The following is an 18,083-nucleotide window of genomic DNA, read 5'->3' as shown; positions in this document are numbered from 1 at the left end:
GACAAGCAAAGGGGGGAAAAGATTTAAATGAATTGCTTCATCACATCAGTGATGATCTAGTTTGACCATCGGGAGAAGTGCTTAATTGACAGCAGACTGGCCTACAAAGAGCCATTGTCATTTGGATGGGAGGAGCATGCCAAATGGCACATCAGCTCCTCCCCTTGACCTCAACTAACTCTTCGTAGCCCCATCCAACCCACACCAAAATACAGTGGGGTCTTGACTTGAGAACTTAATCCGTATTGGAAGGCGGTTCTCAAGTCAAAAAGTCTGTAAGTCAAGTCTCCATTGACCTACAGTGCATTGAAAACCGATTAATCCCGTAACAGGCCGTTTTTGTTCCATTTTGGTTTTTTTCTGGTCTGTAAGTCAAATCTCAGTCTGCAAGTCAAACCTAAACTTTGCGGCCAGAGAAGTCTGTAACTCAAAAAGTCTGTAAGTCAAGCCGTCTGTAAGTCAAGGGTCCACTGTAGCCAGTCTGGTCAGGCCCATTGTTACAGTCAAACTGAGATCCCCAGCACAGCAGCCACATGTGCTACTGTGCCTGCACCAGCCCACTGAGGGCCCTGGCAGGCTATTTAATGTAGGCTCGACTTCATCTTGAAGACCACTGTGGGCTCCTGAAAATTCGGTGAAAAATGTCACTGTAATGATTGGATGCTATGAAGAGGAGGAGAGCTGTTGACCGTCCGCTCCATGGCACAGATCAGCTCCTGAACAAGATTTGTTGTTCCATTTTACAAAATGACAGGCTCTGAGAGTACGCATTTCAGCAAGCCTTTGCTGGATAAGTTTGGAAAACTTTAATTGTAGGGTGTATTTAAACTCCTTTATTGAAGAAAGGGAAACCTTTTTCACTGCTGGCAAGCTGAGCCTGGAAACTTGCTGAACACCATCCACATCTCTCTCTCTCTCCTGCTTGTTCCCAGGTTTTTGGAAAGAATTCAGTGTGGTTTTGGGTCCTCTTCTCAGTCATCCATGTTATTGCCTCGCTTGGCCTGAGCACTCAGATCTACTACATGGGTCGTTTCAAGATAGGTGGGTAACGATAGTCCTTCTAACCACATTTACCTGGAGGAGCAGCTCTCAGAAATCAATAGTGCTACCTAAGTGGGGGTGGGGGGGTGGGGTGGGGATCAGCTGCCTTCTAGATCTTGGTGGCCTGCAACAACCATCATCCCTCACCATGGGTTATTTTGGTTGGGACTGATGGGAGAAGCCCAGCATCATGTGGAAGACCTGCGATCCTGGACATGGCACGGAAAGGTTGCTCTGTACCCAATTCTTATTTCTGGTGTGCGAAATCAGAATTAAGAGACTCCATGTTGACTTTTCTGGTTTTTGTCTGATCTTTACAGTTCAAACTAGGCAGCTGTCCCTTGACTCCCCATAGAAGCTCGTAGTTCCTCTGGTTCTCCTCTGTGTAAGAGCCTTACTTGTCTAGAATTGCTGTGTTGTCTCGTCAAGGCATCTTTCATTTTCTTTCAGGTAGCACTTGCTTAGGGATGCAGGTGTGTGTGTGTGTGTGTACAGGCACCTGAGCTTTGTGTATGCCTCCTTCTCTGCTAAGTGCTCTGGAGAACCTCCCAGCCAAAGGTTATGCATTTGTCCTCCTTTTGTCTTGCCATTAAGCTCCTCTCACAAGCCTCTTTCTCTCCCTCTTTTCTCTCGTCTCCTTCGCTTGGCCTCAGATGTCTCTGAACCAGGTAACTCGCACTTTTTGTGTTCACCTTTCCCATTTGGACTAAGCCAGGCTGAGCCAGAAAGCATGCTCTTTTCTTCTAGCATGTCCCTGGCTTGATGCTGGATCTAAGTGTGCTTGGATTTTAATTCCCATTAACAGTCATGCTGGCTGGTGTGATGGAAGCTGTAGTTTGACACATCTTTAGTTTGACTCAAAGGTGCCCACTTGGTCATACCTAGTCTAAACCCTTATTTTTTAAAAAAAAAAAAAAAGGATCGGTAGCTTAGACTAGACGTTGAACCACCAGTGCTATTTCTCCCCAGAACAGAGCTGTAAGAGGTGGAGTTGAGTGCCCTGCCAGCCTGTTGGAGATTTTTCTAAGAATACTCTTGGAAAGACATCGTTGAATGTGAATGTTCAACAGTGCCATTGGAAGGTACTCTCAAAATGTCTCTCTTTTCTTCAGAATATTTTGATGGTGCTTTTCAAAAGCTTCCAAGCCAGTTGTAACTTAAGAACAGTAATTGACGATTAGTTTTAAATTTTGTTCCATGAAACAAACTGTCCGTCGGTGTTGGAAAGGACAGCTAAAAGTAAGAGAATCGCAGTTTCACAATTTAAAAGGTGAAAGGGACTGTTAAAATGCAGTTTTTAAAAAAACTCTTAGCCAGAATAGGCTTCTTGATGCCTTGAAGCCAGCTCTAGGCAGTCTCCTCTATTCCATAATCAAGGCCCCATACGTAAACAGATCCTTTTCCTAGGAATCAGGCGTGGGCCTCAGGTAGCAGTGGTGGTAAGGAAGACTCGTGTATAGAATCGTTCTTTGTCCAAAACTGCCCACTTTGCAAAAGGCCTTAAAGGTTAAACAAACCCCTTTCAGTTCTGTTCAGACTGAACTAGCGAAGCTGCTTTAAAACTGCTGAGATCTTTCTGTCCTAGTTTTAATCCATATTCTAACATCCGTTGTGATCTCTCAAGGCACAGAGGCTTCTCTGGGAGTTAGGAGAGTACAGATAGCAGTGCCCAAGTCGCCTCCGTCCCGGAAAGGTGATGAAATAATGCAAAAACAGCTTTACCTGGTAAAAAAGGAGTTTCTTCCCCAGATTCCTCATAGGCATCAAGACATGAGCTTGGATTTCAACACACCCACTTTGCAAACCCAGTGGCCTAAGCGAATAATGTATACCCCTTACCGCGTCAGGATATTTTTGCCCACAGAAATCAGTATGAGTACTTGCTATCGTAGTGTTGCTCTGTATGCCCTCACAGCGGAGGAGGGGGAGTCCTCAGGTTAGCCAGCTCTACTTTGATTTTACTGGAAGCCAGAACCAGTTACAAATGATGAGAAATTAGAATTAAAGATCCAGATGCCTCAGAGGACATTCTTTTTTTTTTCAGTCCCAAAACTGGATTGAACTCATAGTTCTTTAACAAAAAAAGTCCACTCCTAATCACCCCCAAGCCTTTCTTCATTTCATCAGCCTAATGGAGGTGGAGAAGATCATTTTGTAGTTCACTTAAGCTAAAGCGGCAAGCCAGAATCTACTGCAGGTCATCCAGCCTTCTCTTTGTAGATCTGGGCCCACCTTCTGTCTGCCTTTCTTTACCACATGGACATAGATAGTTCCCTTCATTACAACATTCGGATTGCCCAGCTGTCCCTCCTCGGAGTAACATGTGCTTTTGTTTGTGGCAGACTTTGGGATTTTCCAACGTGCATTTATGGTGTTGTACACAGACTGCATCCAGCAGTGCAGCCGCCCCATGTACATGGTAAGTACCTCTCCTGCAGGAGCCGTCTCTGGTCTGGTGGGGGAGTGCTTTGTTTTCCTTTTTTTTCATTTGAGCGTGTTTAAAGATGCCAGGAAAAGGTGGTCATCTAATTAAATAATGATATCAACAGGACTCAAAAGCTCATTAACCTTGGATGGATCACACCCATACTTTGAGTGATTCATAATGGAAATTGCAAACTGCTCTGCAGGTAGCCCCGTGTGGGTTCTCGGCAAGAACTCAGAGACTCCCACTGAGTAAAAGTGTGGCAAGGACTGGAAGGCTCTCTCATTCGCGCCATTGAAATCCGTTTGGAACTGAAGCACAGAGCTGAGGGATCTGAAAATGAGAATTTCAGGTGAAAAATGAAAGAAAAAAAAATAATACAAGAAGGTTGTTCTGGGTTTTTCGGGCTCTTTGGCCGTGTTCTGAAGGCTGTTCTTCCTGACGTTTCACCAGTCTCTGTGGCCGGCATCTTCAGAGGACAGCACTCTGTGACCTTCTGTCCTCTGAAGATGCCGGCCACAGAGACTGGCGAAACGTTAGGAAGAACAACCTTCAGAACACGGCCAAAGAGCCCGAAAAACCCACAACAACCATCAGATCCCGGCCGTGAAAGCCTTCGCGAATACAATACAAGAAGGCTTCTTTCTTGGCTTTCCTGAAACCTTTATGAAAGTGTGGTTTAATAGGAGGTTCCTTTCCATCTCTCATACACCACAGGACACTGGTATGTAGCAGCAGGACCTCTGAATCTGAAGGCCCTTGATTCAGGCTTCACCTCAGTCATGAACTTTCAGAGTGGATTTATAAAAGCCATTCTTTACTGCCGTCGTTGATTACTACATCTCTTGATTTACATGTGCTATAAAGGGGTGAGGTTTTTAATGAAGCAAGCGCATGAGAAAGGGGAGATGAACTGTCGCGCTACCAGGAAGACATAAATCAAGAGATGGTCCAGCTCAGCAAACCCACAAGGTCTCTTTCATGTTAAGATTAGATTCATCTCCCCACTCCTCTGTGGGTAGAGGAGACACATAATTAACAAAGATTGCTCTGCCGTTGTTTTCAGCACACATAACTAGCCCCGCTTTAAGGATTTCTGAGATTAACTATTTATATTTATCAGAGCTGCGACATTGTGGGAGCTGTAATGAAAAAGAAGTAACCGTTCACATCTCTCATATGTATATTCATGGGCTGTTTTTCCACTAGAGGATTCCAGAGTGGCATACACTATAAACTAAAAGCAACATCACAAGATAAGCAACTGAAAACATATCAAAAGTAAACATATTAAAATAAATAAGATCTAAGCAGAGAAAGCCAAGTTAGCAGCAATGTAATAGAAAGGCAACAAACCAGAGGGAAATAGAATTATTCCATGACCTGGTCTGAACCTGTTTATGGATTTTGTCCATGTTGGATATGGACAGAACTTCAGAGATAACCAGCTGACAGACTGCAGTAGAATTTAAGCTCTTCTCTCATGGCAACAAGGAAATGATTGAGAGCATTCACTTCTCATTTTAAAGAAACCGGGTTTTGGAGAATCCTAATTCTGTGAACGATGGCCTGTTTAAAAAGGTGGAGGGAATTTTGGCCCTCTGTGTGTTCAGGACTACAACTCCCACAAGCCCCACCCAGCAAGCCCAAAGACTGTAGGACCAGATGTTTAATCTGGAGATCCAGCCTTGGTTTAAACTTTGCTCAAACAAGGCCGGATTGGGTCTTTTCATGAACAAGGCTTTAAGCAAACCACAATTCACAGAGGTCAGGCATAATACTTACTTATTTCCTTAATGACTTGTTTGATGTTATTCCTGCCTTTCTACCCATGTTTAAAACCAGGTGAAAGCTTCTCATCTTCTACTTGTGGCCACAGAAGCAATGAGAGGGAGGGGGGAGAGCTAAACACAGAAGCCTAGAGAAAAAGTGTGATCTCCCACAACAATTGAACTAGTTCGACTATTACATAACTATTGGCATAGAACAATTTAAAATATTCTAGAATTACTTTAGCAATATTAAAGCAACACGTGAATGCATTTCTATAACTTCTTTTGAGACCGTTCTTTTAAAGGAAGAACTTTTAAAGTCCTACATGTTTTTTTTTTCTCTCTCTCTCTCTCATTGAAAATCAATGGACTTTAAGCATCTTATGAGGCTTATGCTTCATTCTGATTCTATCTGCTGTTCCTCAATCATGCAAGCAGGAAAGTGCCCAGACCCTTCCCTCTCTGTTGCTTTTGCTGCTTGAAAAATTATTCACTTGCAAAGAGGAGAGTCCTGCTGGTGTGTAGCCTCTGCATATGAATAACAACCCTGGGAAACTGGAGTTCTTGCTTTTTTGTAGAGGCTCCATGTGAGCAGCACACTGCCTTCTGCAGACCCTTTGTTGTGCATGTGAAGAAATCAGAACAAAAAGAGATGGGATTGGGTGTTTTTCTGCTTGTGTGATGGATAAAGGTAGAGTTAAGTAATGAATTATGTCTGGAAGGGATTTTTAATACTTAAATTTGCTTTGACTGTGCCCGAAACACTTGAACTATTCCTAAAATACTAAACAACTCCAATTGCACTGGCAAAAAATGTTGTGGTTATGATTTTAATGCACATGCGTCTTCTTATTGCTTCTTCCCTGTAGGACAGAATGGTCCTGCTTGTTGTGGGGAACCTGGTGAACTGGTCTTTGTAAGTAGCAAGTGTGTGTGTGTGTGTGTGTGTGTGTGTGTGTGTGTGCGTGCGTGCGTGCGTGCGTGCGTGCGTGTAGCATGATATGGCGATGAGCTCAGACAAATTGTATGGAGAACAAGTTGGTCCTCAGAAACTCCTTCTAGAAAATGTTTCTTCTAGATGTCTAATTGTTCATTCTGGCGTCACTTTTAGACTGGGATCCCTAGTTAGGAGGGCAGTCCCTTTTCTCATCCACAGATCCACTTTCTGCAAGCTTGGGGCAGTGACATCCACCCCTATGTGTTAAGTCTGGCCTGTGGCAAAAAAATGACTCCTCCAGTGTTTGTGTGCATGAATATGGTCTAGTTCACATCTAGCCTCTAGATGTGAACTAGATCACATTCATGCACACAAACACATTCATGCACACATTGTCGGCAAGCTTGTGAGGCTAGAGAACTGCCCACCTGTGTGATGGAACATCAAAGGCCGAGGATGATGACAAGCACCACAAAGAAATGGGAGCTTTAGAAAGCCACACGGAGCAAGTGACATCTGCCAGAGCAGCTGGCCCAGTAGGCGGAATGAGGTTCAGCTAATATAGCTCTAATTAGCAGCTTCTGCAAGCAGGCTCCCGTCCCACAAATCCAGGGCCCTGTGAATCAATCCATCCAGATGTCCCTAACCCCTTCTCCATTATTTCATGATCAGTTGGTGGTTTCCTAGCTTCTGTAGGTGCTTCTTCCCCCCCCGCCCCTTTTAATTTAAAAGGCCGAAATTCCTCTTCTCAAGCTTAGTGACTGGTTTAGCAAAAGGTTTAAAGCTAGGATATACTGGTACTCCTCACCTTTCCTGCCTCTGGCTCCGCCCACTCTCAGGAATGTGGCCCTGAGACCTTCTCTGACATACGGGTTTAGCCCTCTGGCCGAAAGAGGTCCCCTTCCATTGCCCGAGGGTTATCCTGCTGGTAGCAATTACCTCCCAAGGCAGGATGCTCCTGTCATGGTCAGATTCTTTATGAAGGAAACCAGCCGGCCAAGATTGGCCCTTTTGTTTGCTTTGCACATGTCCTTGGATGTCTAAGGAAACTCTGCCTGGGGGGGTCAAAGTATCTTATCCCTGTGGAAAGAACTATAAAAATCTCTGGACTCCAGTGGATATTTTTCTTGCACCTGCAGAGGCTCTTGCAGTCTTGAGGTTCCTGTGCTCTCACTGCTGCTGAAATCACTCTAAAAGCACATGTGAGATTTTAATCCCAAACTGAATAAGACTTTGAGAGCCAGGACCTGCCAAGAAGGGCTTATTGGGGGGGGGGGCTTGTCCTTCCAAAGCCTCTGTCAGGACCCTTCGCCAAGGTCACCTTTTCCAAGGCCTCCGTTTCTTTAGGCAGTGACTGGCATTTCCTCACTCCGCCTCCTCTATGCATAAGGAATTTCATGAGATCTGGTCTTTCCCTAAAAATACAGAGGGAGGGAGAGAGAGAAAGGCTGCAGAGAAGGCGCCTATGATTTATAGGGGAAAGAACTTTAGAAAAACAGAATCAGGGCGTTCCAAGATGAGAGATGCCTTTCCTAAGTTCTTTTTCAGACCATTATATAGATGGAAAGCTAGAAACATGTCTCTAGGACCACAGACTCCCTCTTAGGGTTTGGTCTTATCTGCCCGGTTCTGTCTTGCCAAATTCCTTTAGGACGACAAGGGGGACTTGGTGAGTTATGCAAGATAGCCTGCTCTTGAATGATTGGGATACTGTAAGGATCATTATAAGAATTAGCCTTCCCGGCCATCTTGCTTTTCCTTTTTTGCCCATGGGACCCAGTAGCTCCTGTTCTTCAGTCAGCAGCAAAAAGCAGTGGTGCCTCGCAAGACGATTGCCTCATGGGGCGATTAATCTGCAAGATGATGGGTTTTTGCAATCGCTGTTGCACTTCGCAAGACAATGTTTAGGTTTATGCTTCGCAAGATGGTTTCCCCCCCATTGGAATGCATTAAATAGATTTCAATGCATTCCAGTGGGGAACCGCGTTTCGCAAGTGAATGTTTTCTATGGATGATTTTCTCAAGACAGTGATTTGCCCCGCCCCCAGAACGCATTAAATAGATTTCAATGCATTACAATGGGGAACCACGTTTCGCAAGACGGGTTTTTTTTTTTTAGACCGATGCTTTAGCAAGGCAGTTTTTCCCCCCACTGGAATGCATCAAATAGATTTCAATGCATTCCAATGGGGAACCGCGTTTCGCAAGACGTTTTCTATGGACGATTTTCTCAAGACGACGATTCCACCCCACCCCCCAATTGGAACACATTAAATAGATTTCAGTGCATTCCAATGGGGAACTGCGTTTTGCAAGATGATGTTTTTGCAAGACAGCAATTTTCACGGAACGAATTAACATTGTCTTGCGAGGCACCACTGTAATCCTTTTCTCCCCCACCTCCTAACCTCTCCTTTGTGCTCCCCCCCCCCTTTGAAGGCCACTGAACCCTTTGCTTCTTTGGCTCCAACTTTTGACAGCATCCTAACTGAAGCTCCATCCCCTGTTGCCTATCGCAGCCTTGGAGTCACGATCACTGGTTATTTTTCAGAACCTCCCAACCCATTCTCTGCCAGCACACCCTTATGTAAGATGAGTTCATTTGCCACACCTTTATCCAGGACTAGTTCATGGAAGCTTGTTTTTGTGCCTGGTGTGCATCAGGCGAAATCATTTGAGAGTGAACTAATACTGTACTGTGTTAACATTGCTAGAATAGTATTTGCTAATCTCCATGCAGTGACTGTGTATAAAAGGTAAAGGTAAAGGTTCCCGTTGACAATTTTTGTCCAGTCATGTTCGACTCTAGGGGGCGGTGCTCATCCCCGTTTCCAAGCCATAGAGCCAGTGTTTTTGTCTGAAGACAATCTTCCGTGGTCACATGGCCAGTGCGACATAGACACAGAACGCTGTTACCTTCCCACCGAAGTGGTCCCTATTTATCTACTTGCATTTGCATGCTTTCGAACCACTAGGTTGGCGGGAGCTGGGACAAGCGACGATATATTTTAGTTCAAATACATACCTCCCCTAAGAAATAGATTTACCTGAGCATGGTGGCTCCGAGCTTCGGGTGCATGAAGGTTCAGGTATCCCTTTACATGTGTCTTCTCACAGCATGTGTGAATTCATGTCCATGTGTTCATATCCATGAGCACACTCAATAACCGGGGGGCTCATCCAGATGGAGCATTTGTGCACTGATGATACTTGCATTTTTCCTCTTGTCCAGATGATGCAAGGTTGTGTGTGTGTGTTTCTGCACGGACAGTGCAGTTTAGAGCTTCTCCTTTCAAATGAGAATTATTCTGGTTAAACAAACAAGCAAAACCCACAGATCTGTTTAATTAGCACAAATACCAGCCAGCACAAAGCAGAGAGGAAGAAATACTTCATCTCGACACACTCTCTAAGGTGCTGTCTCCTCTTTTCTGCCTCAGTTACCAGAAGCCACAGTCAAGACATCGCTTAATGTCTTGACTTACCTACACTAGTGAAGTTACAGTAAGAATGTTTATAGAAAGCCCAGAATAATGGCCTGTCCCCGCTCTTCCAACAAATACTTCTGGATGGAAGTAGGACGAACCCCAGGCTTACATCTATTGGATCCCTAAACTCAGCTGCCTTTCAACCAGAAGGGTCTAAAAGATGTTTCATTATGGCCATAATGTAAAGCAGCTCCATTTTTTAAAAGTCTAAGGCAATAATTATGATGTGTAGCCTTCGGAGAGTGCTTTAAGTGCTATGGGGCAGTATATAGGCAGCACACTTTATGGGGTATGAAGCTTTTAAGTTGATGGTGGTTCTACACAGATGACGAACAGCAGGGCAGGGTTCTGTGCATCATCTTGGATCACCTTGTCTTTGTTCGTCTTCTTCCTTAGTGCCATTTTTGGACTAGTATATCGGCCAAAGGACTTTGCCTCCTACTTGCTGGGCATCTTTATCTGTAACCTTTTGCTGTATCTCGCCTTCTATGTCATCATGAAGGTAAGTAGTACCAGCAGCCTCTTTATCTCTTTCCTGTAAGAACTTCAGATACGGGAAAGTGGGTTGTGCAAAGTCCCTCTATCTGTCTTATCCTAAAATATGGGCACCCAGAAATTTGTTCCCTTTGGTTGCCCTCCACCCCAAAGCTTGAGATGCCTCAAAGCTTCTTTGATGCCCACCTTGGCTGTGGGAATAAACTCTTGGTCTCTTTTTCTAGCTGTAACCTGGGCAGGCATTTAGTCTTTGAGAAGTTTAAAAAAACAAAGGCTAGCTACATGAACAATGAGTAGAAAAACAATTCCGGATTAAGTGACACCTTTCTCAGATCACTACAAATATCACAAACACAGTTGCCCAGAAAGGTATTGTTGGTACTTTTAAGGTGCTCCGTCTGATTGCTGGCGGTGCCAAAAACATGATAGCATAGATACTGAAATTCAAGCAGATTCCTACTTAATTGTCCTGAAGAACCAGCTGCCTTCCAGATGTGTTTAGGTGGGAATCACAGACAATGCAACTCTGGCTTGAATATGTGCAGCTGAGCTCTTAAATGTGATTAGTTTGAAGGGATTATTTTAAAATAGGTTTTTTTTTCTTTCCCTGTTTCCAGCTCCGCAGCTCAGAGAGGCTCTTACCCATCCCCCTTTTCTGTATTGTGGCCACTGCTGTGGTTTGGGCTGCAGCTCTTTATTTCTTTTTCCAAAACCTAAGCAGCTGGGAGGTAAGTACCTGATCTTTTTTCGCTCTTACATTTCAGTAATACATTCCATCCGTTTTTCTGATGGATCAGGAAAAATAATTGGAGAGCATGCCTGCATTGTGAGCCTCTAAATGCTAACATCAAAACACCCTTGGTTGGGTTTAAGATGGAGGTGAAAAACCTGGTGTCATGGGCTCACTTCCTTCCATGCAGTCAGCGGAGGTGGGATAGCACAGACACCAGAGGGTAGAACAGGGCCCATGGAGCAAGGTGGGGAAGAGAGAAGTGGGAAATACAACCTGGCTGTCCTGTGAACTTTGTCCACCTCTTGGTTTGGTTTTGCCCGGAGTTGGACATGGCTCTAATGGACCTGTGTTTATGTTCTCTGACTTTTTGATGGATTGTTGACTCTCCATAGGAAAAAAAAGATTCTCTACCCTGGTTTAAGAGAGGAGTATCTTCTTATAGATTTACTTACATACACATCAAAAATGGGCATGTAAGCTAAGGAACCCAGCCTTAACTTCTGTTTCGTGTAAACATATTCAGCTGCCTTACCTAGGGTGCTCACTTGCACTTAGTTTTCTTGTACTCATACTTTCCCTTTCCATGGCCTTTTGAGCTTCCTTGCTCTCTGGTCAAACTCCTTACTGGAGGCAGACATTTCTGGAGAAACCGAGAGCAGGTCTTGGCTCTCTTCCATGTGACAAGCCTTCAAGTAGCTGAGAAGTGCCGTTGTGTACCATGCGCACAGAACATGGCCCTTTTTTTTCAGATATCATGTTATTACAGTGACCAGATCTGCACACTTTTGAACAAGTGTAAACAGTGCAAAAGGGAACCTGCTAACAGTTTTTACTTGAACAGCCTTGGAAACTACATTTTTACAGGGAGAGCAATGATTACGTGCCAAAATCTCCAGCTTATGGTGACTGTTGCCAGGACCTTTTCATTTCCTGTGGGGGTGCCCTCGGGCCAGGTACCTTGCCCAAGGACACCGGCTGGCTTTCTCCTACAAAGCACCATGGGTAATCAAACTCCCTAGCTCTGGTTCCACAGGGGCTCTGATGTACCGAGCTACCCAAGCTATCCCATTGTTTCTGGGTGGTTTATTTTCATACTTTGTCCTGCAGTTCAAAACTTGCTAGACATCAGCTGAGATGCTGGATTTCAACAATCCTCTTGCAACCCAGTCTTCCAATCACTCAGTTTGCAATCTGTGAGCCTATTGAAGGAATCCAGGTAGAATCACAAGATTCTTAAATCATTCTTTTCCCTAGGAAACCCCAGCTGAATCCAGAGAGAAAAACCGTCCGTGCATCCTTTTGGGTTTCTTCGATGATCACGATGTCTGGCATTTCCTCTCAGCAGCTGCTTTGTTCTTCTCCTTTTTGGTAAGGCTTCTCATTCTGTTTCTCAGCAAAGTCGGGCCATGTGGATACCTACGCAGCTTCATATAGTTGTACCAAACTGTGTATTTTACAAACAGAACATTAAAGTACTTTTTGCTTTCATGCATCTATAATGCAAATATAAACAAGGAAAACAGAGGCATAACAAACAAGCCCCTGCTGTATCCTGTCTAATTGAGTGTCCTGGTTCCCATACTTTTCAACCAGTTACTTTTTATGGCTTGGATTGCTATAGGTTCTGTTTGTTTCTTTGGGAAAGAAGAATGTGGCTGTTGAAGACAAAGAAAACACACGGTCCAAAAGTTATCTAACAGTAGATCATCCTAACATTTATTTTTATTCATTGTGTTTATTTATTGCATTTTAAAATGGCCCAATAACCAAAGGTCTTAGCGCCATATACATGTTAAAAGCATGAGCTTCCAAGTTTTTAAAGCAATATGTGTCAGATTAGATTTACCCTGGGTCAGTAGTGATGAAATGGTCGGAAGGACCAATATACCAATCTGAAATAGATTTTGTGCTGTGGAAGTTGCTGATTTCCCCTGCCCACTCTCTGCTAGGGGAAAGGAGGTTTGGAAATGCCCCTTTTCATGTGAGCTCCCTTGTGGCTGAAGGAGGAAGATAACAGATGTGCTTTCAAGACTAAGGAGAGTTAGGCAGTCTGTACACTGACAAAGAAAGGGCCTCTCCAAAAGGATTTAATGTGTAGATGAAATGCCCAGTTAGGACATTTTCTGGCTTTGCAACTGTCTTGCCATATTTTTGTTCCACACCCTGCTGCACCAGCCTAAGAATGTCAATTTCCTTTTTTTAAAAGAACAAAACAAAGAGGAAATGCCTTTGACCAGGAACTTCTGGTTTCAGTATTTCCAGGATTTTTGGAGGGCGTTAGATAAATGCCCCCACTTTCCTGAGACCTTGGGAAGTCAGAACACAGTTTTTTGGACCAAAAATGTGTTGGGTTTTCCCCCTGAAATTGCCAACAGGTGACCTTGTAGGTCACAAAAGTGTCCTACAGGGGCTGTTACGCTGCTGACCTCTGTTTTAGGGTGTTGTGCCTAAGTCCCAGTCTAATTTCATGTAGAAAAAGACCAGGCTATCAGGCACTGGAGTGGGACTACAGCATGGGTACCTACACCATCTCTGAAACACACTTCAAAGTGTATTACAGTTCCTTGAGTTGAGTGTTGGTAAGCACTTTCAAGCAGTGAAGAGATGAACCGAGCTCTCTTGAGCTGGAGGCTACTCTACACTACACTGACTTTCAAAATTGGTTCTTAAGGTTCCAAAAACCTCTTCCTTGGTTTTGTAGCCATGAGCTGGAAACAGTTGCATTAGGTGCCTGCTCCTCTTGCTGCAGCTTGAAACAGAAACTCTGAACTGAAGGAGGTACTGGTATTAGTTTTAGGGGTACCTTCCTGTTCACATACATTTTGCATTTCCTCCATTTGGTAGGGAGAACACTTGCTCAAGAGATGCCTCTTCATCTACCACAGAAGAAAAAAAGTCATTAGGAGAACACTTAGAACCACTGGGGTTTGTTGTAATTTGCCTAGGATGGATTCATGGATACAAAAACACAGAGGGTAGAAAGTGCACCTTTGCAATAAATATAGTTTCCAGGGTTTATTGAGAAAGCTCTTTCTACAAATTTAAAGTTTGCTAGTTTTGCTCCTGGGGGTCGGGGAATAATTGGAAAGAAATATCTTTTGTAGTTCACTAAAGCGGAGCCAAATTTTTAACCACTGTTTATACTACAGAGTTTTTTCATTGAGATGCTGAGCTTCTTATTTCTCCTTTGAAGTTCTTTTGGATAGGTGTCTTTATTTCTGGCTGTCTTTTAAAATTATTTTTGTTTCAATGCTATTTTATTATTGTATGTTTTATAAAACGTTTAATATTTTTATACACCTGTTTCTCTGCTGCCCTTTTGTAACTTGCCTTGAGTGTCTGAATTGGGAGACAGGATAAAAATTAACTGAAGAAAGTGAACTCCGAATCTCTGACTCCACAGCCAGATAACTTAAAATAAGTGGTGCCTCGCATTACGATGTTAATTCGTTCCAGCAAAATCGCTGTAAAACGAAAACGTCGTGATGTGATTTTAAAAAGCCCACAGAAACGCATTAAAACCCTAGGGGCTTGAAACTCACTGTCCAGCGAAGATCCTCCATAGCGATGTTTTCGGTTAGCAGCAATTTTTGCTGCATGGATTAACATCGCTAAGCGAGGCACCACTGTATGCTATTTACCATTGTATGTACAGTGGTGCCTCGCTTAGCGATCGCTCCGTTGAGCGATGAATTCGCATAGCGAGGGGATCTGGGCCATCGCTGGAGCGTTCGCTCAGCGATGGCCCCTATGGCGTTTTTTCGCTGTGCGACGATCACTAAGCGATTCGCTTAGCGATTTTCGCACAACGAAGCGGGGGAGAACAGCTGATCGGCGGTTCCAAAATGGCCACCGCAACTTTTCCCGCCGCGCCCTCGGTAAGCGAGGGCGCGAAAATGGCCGCCCCTATGGAGAAGCTTCGCTCAACGGTAAGTTTAGGGTCCATTGGAACGCATTAAACCAAGTTTAATGCGTTTTAATGGATTTTTTTGTTCCGTTGAGCGATGTTTCCCATAGCGAGGGTTAATCCGGAACGGATTAACCTCGCTATGCGAGGCACCACTGTACTAGAATTGTTAGAACTGAGTGAAGATTTCCACTTTTCTCCTTGTAGCAGAAAATCATCAAAGTAGATTCTGCTCCTTAGTGGTGACATTTGCAGCCAACAAGGTGGTGAAGAAAACTATCCCTAGATATTCAAAGGAACATCATGATAGTTGAGTCTGATGTCTCTTGAGTCATTAACTCTTTCCTACCTGCTTTCCTGACGGAGATGAGAGTACTAGAGGAAGTTGTGTTTAAAAATATGACTCTCATTTTTGTGGTGTTTATTCTAGGTCCTTCTCACTCTGGATGATGACTTGGACTCTGTGAGAAGAGACAAGATACCTGTTTTCTGAACCATGACAGAAAAACAGTGCTGCTCACCGAGAAATACTGTTGTCAGCCATAGCAGATCACCAGGTGGACCTTGGAAGGAAGCAAACAGCCCAAACTAGAAACAGATCCTAAAGGGAACCTAGGCACAGAGGGAACTGAGGCAAACTTTTCAGGTTTGTAAGGTCTGATTTCCAAGGAATCCTGTGCCTGAAGACCAGTCACAAAAAAGCAAAGTAATGTACATAGTTCCAGAGTTGAGATAAACTCCTGCTGTGAATGTTGGGACATTTTCACTAGTTGCCCATTTCCCTTCTAGTTAGCATCTTTTTCTGGCCTGCTGTGCAGGAAAACCTGAAAAGACCAATGGCATTTCTTGCTGCCGCCCAGTTTAGGTCACGTGCCAGATTACGAGTATAAAGTGGGCACGAGCCTCGGTTTTGAGGTTTGTGCCGGATCGTCAAGAGCGTCACCCCTGGTGCTGCGTATTCCCTTCCCCCACCCCTGCAGCCGGATCCCCAACTCAATAGCCAGCATGCGCTGCTCTTCTCCTTTTTGTGTGTTCGGCCAGTCCCAGCGGGAGTTCATGCTTCCTTTCTCCACCAGCCTCCTCAGAGGGAGGTGGCAGGGCAGGGATTCCTACAGCCCTGGCCTTTGAGTGAGTGGCTGCTGCAGGAGGGAAGCACGCACTCTTTGCTGGGACTGGTCAAATGCCCAAAGAGAAGAACAGCTGTACACACCAGCTGTTGAGTGGGGGAATCCAGCCAAGGTGGGGGCGGGGAGGGAAAGCAACAGCACCTATGGTGCTGCTCCAATGATCTGGTGCGAACCTCTGAACCATGTGCAGAGACTCTTGAGCATTTTTTTTTAGAAGTTGTACACAGGATCTTGCTTGTGTCTTGCCTCGTTTGGCTGTGATTTCGCTACCTGATATACTGTGATTGTATTCTACTGCTTAATTTGTCACCATTTGTTTGTCTTTTAACTCATCATGTAAGCCAACAAAACCTATTCTTTTTTGTCCTGGAAGACTCCTGCTTTGAAAGTGCACCCCCTTCCTTTCTATGCCTGTGCAGCCTGAGAAATATTACATAGGTGCTCGGGCAGCACTGGAGTTCTTTTGACAGGGAGGGGCACATTTCAGAAAGCACCTAGCCTAGTGACATTTGAGTATTTGCTCTGTTCTCATATGGAATTCGCCTTTTCCTCCTGCTGTTATACATAATCACCTTAACATTTACTTTTTCGTTACAACAGCCCCATTTAGTTAAAGTGACAAGTTCTGTTCTTTTTCTGAACAGTGACCTAAAAGCTCAGTGCAAACACCACAGTGTTACCGTGCCTCAAAGTCATTTGCCCTTGCCAAACCCTCCTCTCTCTTGGACATAGCTGCTGCTGATTGCTCATTAATTTGTCTCTCACAAGAGAGACAAGAAGAGTTGGTGTGAGATACTTCTGCATCCTCTGTGGACCACTTGATTGTTTAAACATGAGATTATATCTCACTGTGATTACACTGGTAATTATTCCAAGGTCTGTAAAGATATTTGGCTTTTCTCCTCTTGCTTCTTACAGCAGCTATGAACACAGCCCGACCTATCTGCTAGTTTGAAAAAAAAAATACCTTGGTATAAGAATACCAGATACTGGAATGTGTTCATTTGGTCCAGTACTGGATGTGACTGGCTTGCAAGTATTTGAAAGAAACTTGAGAACAATAAGAAAAATACAAGGGGTGTTTTTGCTTATGCACAGAGATATTCTGTTCATCTGAAGTAAATGGATGTTTGTACAGTCATCATGACCATGTGCTTCTGAGTTTTAAGTTATGCATAAAATTTTTAAAACTCTTATTCCTGCATGAAAGAACTTGTAGTCCAGCATGTCTACTTTATTTCACAGAGCCCCATGCTGCAAAGGGCTAAAGAGCAGTTGAATTACACTAATACATCTGGAGGCCACCTGTTGAAAGTGGGCAAGACTGACCCAGAAGTTGGGGGAGGCACTTAAATTGCAGACCAGCTTAGGTCTCCTGTCCTTTCTCTTTTGGAGGTGTTTAACATACAAGAGTTGGATCAGCTGGCTGGACTGGTGGCGGCTGATAGGATATGAATATGTGCATAAATGGACAGTTTGTAAACACACAGTAATTCAGCTTAATTTAAAATTACCAATATACCTAAGAAGGCAAGAATCATAAAAGTTAAAGAAGTTGTGGATAACCACAGATTGAATTTCTTGACTTGATATTCTTTGCACCTTTTAAAGTTACAAGCCTGTAATTTTTACTGCAACTTTGGACCTGTGCAGAATTGCAAGCTTTTTTCCCCCAGTTTTGTCTTCTGGAATGGAAAGAAGAAAATATGTGCATTACCAAAAAATTAAAGTACAAAAACTGTAGATTTTTAAAATAAAATACTATTTTGTTTGAATCTATACAATGTTTACATTCAGTAAAATGTTACACTTAATAAAAAAATCTGTGAACTTTCATTAAAATCACTGTTGCAAATATTTACAAATGAATGCAGTGAAGTTATAAAAAAGATGTCAAAATAAACAGAACAAAATCTTATTTACAGTAAGTCATATTCCTGACCAGTGTCATTACACTTTTCAGTATCAGGGTGGTAAAAGAGTCTTTAGGGGCCATAACATAGTGGTTGGAAATTTAGAGGACACACAGCAGAAAACCTGTGGCACAGTTCAAGACAAAGCATTTCTTAAATTCAAGGAGAGAGGGAATACTGTATAACGTACATGCTTACGGGAACCAGGCACAGCAGCATATCACTGAGACAAGGGTCTGCCACAG

At 43.7% G+C, this 18,083-nt stretch overlaps 1 protein-coding gene across 5 annotated transcripts in view; it reads left to right on the top strand.

Moving 5' to 3' along the window:
* SIDT1 (SID1 transmembrane family member 1) overlaps positions 1-15,771 on the top strand; it is a 74,573-nt gene extending 58,802 nt beyond the window's left edge. For 4 of the 5 annotated variants that reach the window (XM_072991710.2, XM_078386738.1, XM_078386737.1 and 1 more), the window contains exons 19-26: positions 933-1,041; positions 1,695-1,709; positions 3,384-3,460; positions 6,108-6,154; positions 10,060-10,165; positions 10,776-10,886; positions 12,146-12,259; positions 15,229-15,771. In XM_072991710.2, the coding sequence (XP_072847811.2) occupies positions 933-1,041; positions 1,695-1,709; positions 3,384-3,460; positions 6,108-6,154; positions 10,060-10,165; positions 10,776-10,886; positions 12,146-12,259; positions 15,229-15,291 (642 nt within the window). In that variant the 3' untranslated portion in view covers positions 15,292-15,771. The remainder of the gene's footprint in view (positions 1-932; positions 1,042-1,694; positions 1,710-3,383; positions 3,461-6,107; positions 6,155-10,059; positions 10,166-10,775; positions 10,887-12,145; positions 12,260-15,228) is intronic. The other variant, XM_072991711.2, reaches the window with a different exon arrangement.
* Positions 15,772-18,083: the final 2,312 nt, after the last annotated feature.

This window comes from Pogona vitticeps, chromosome 2 (assembly GCF_051106095.1).
Source record: "Pogona vitticeps strain Pit_001003342236 chromosome 2, PviZW2.1, whole genome shotgun sequence".
Lineage (NCBI taxonomy): Eukaryota > Metazoa > Chordata > Lepidosauria > Squamata > Agamidae > Pogona > Pogona vitticeps.
This window is presented reverse-complemented; position numbering and strand designations above follow the sequence as displayed.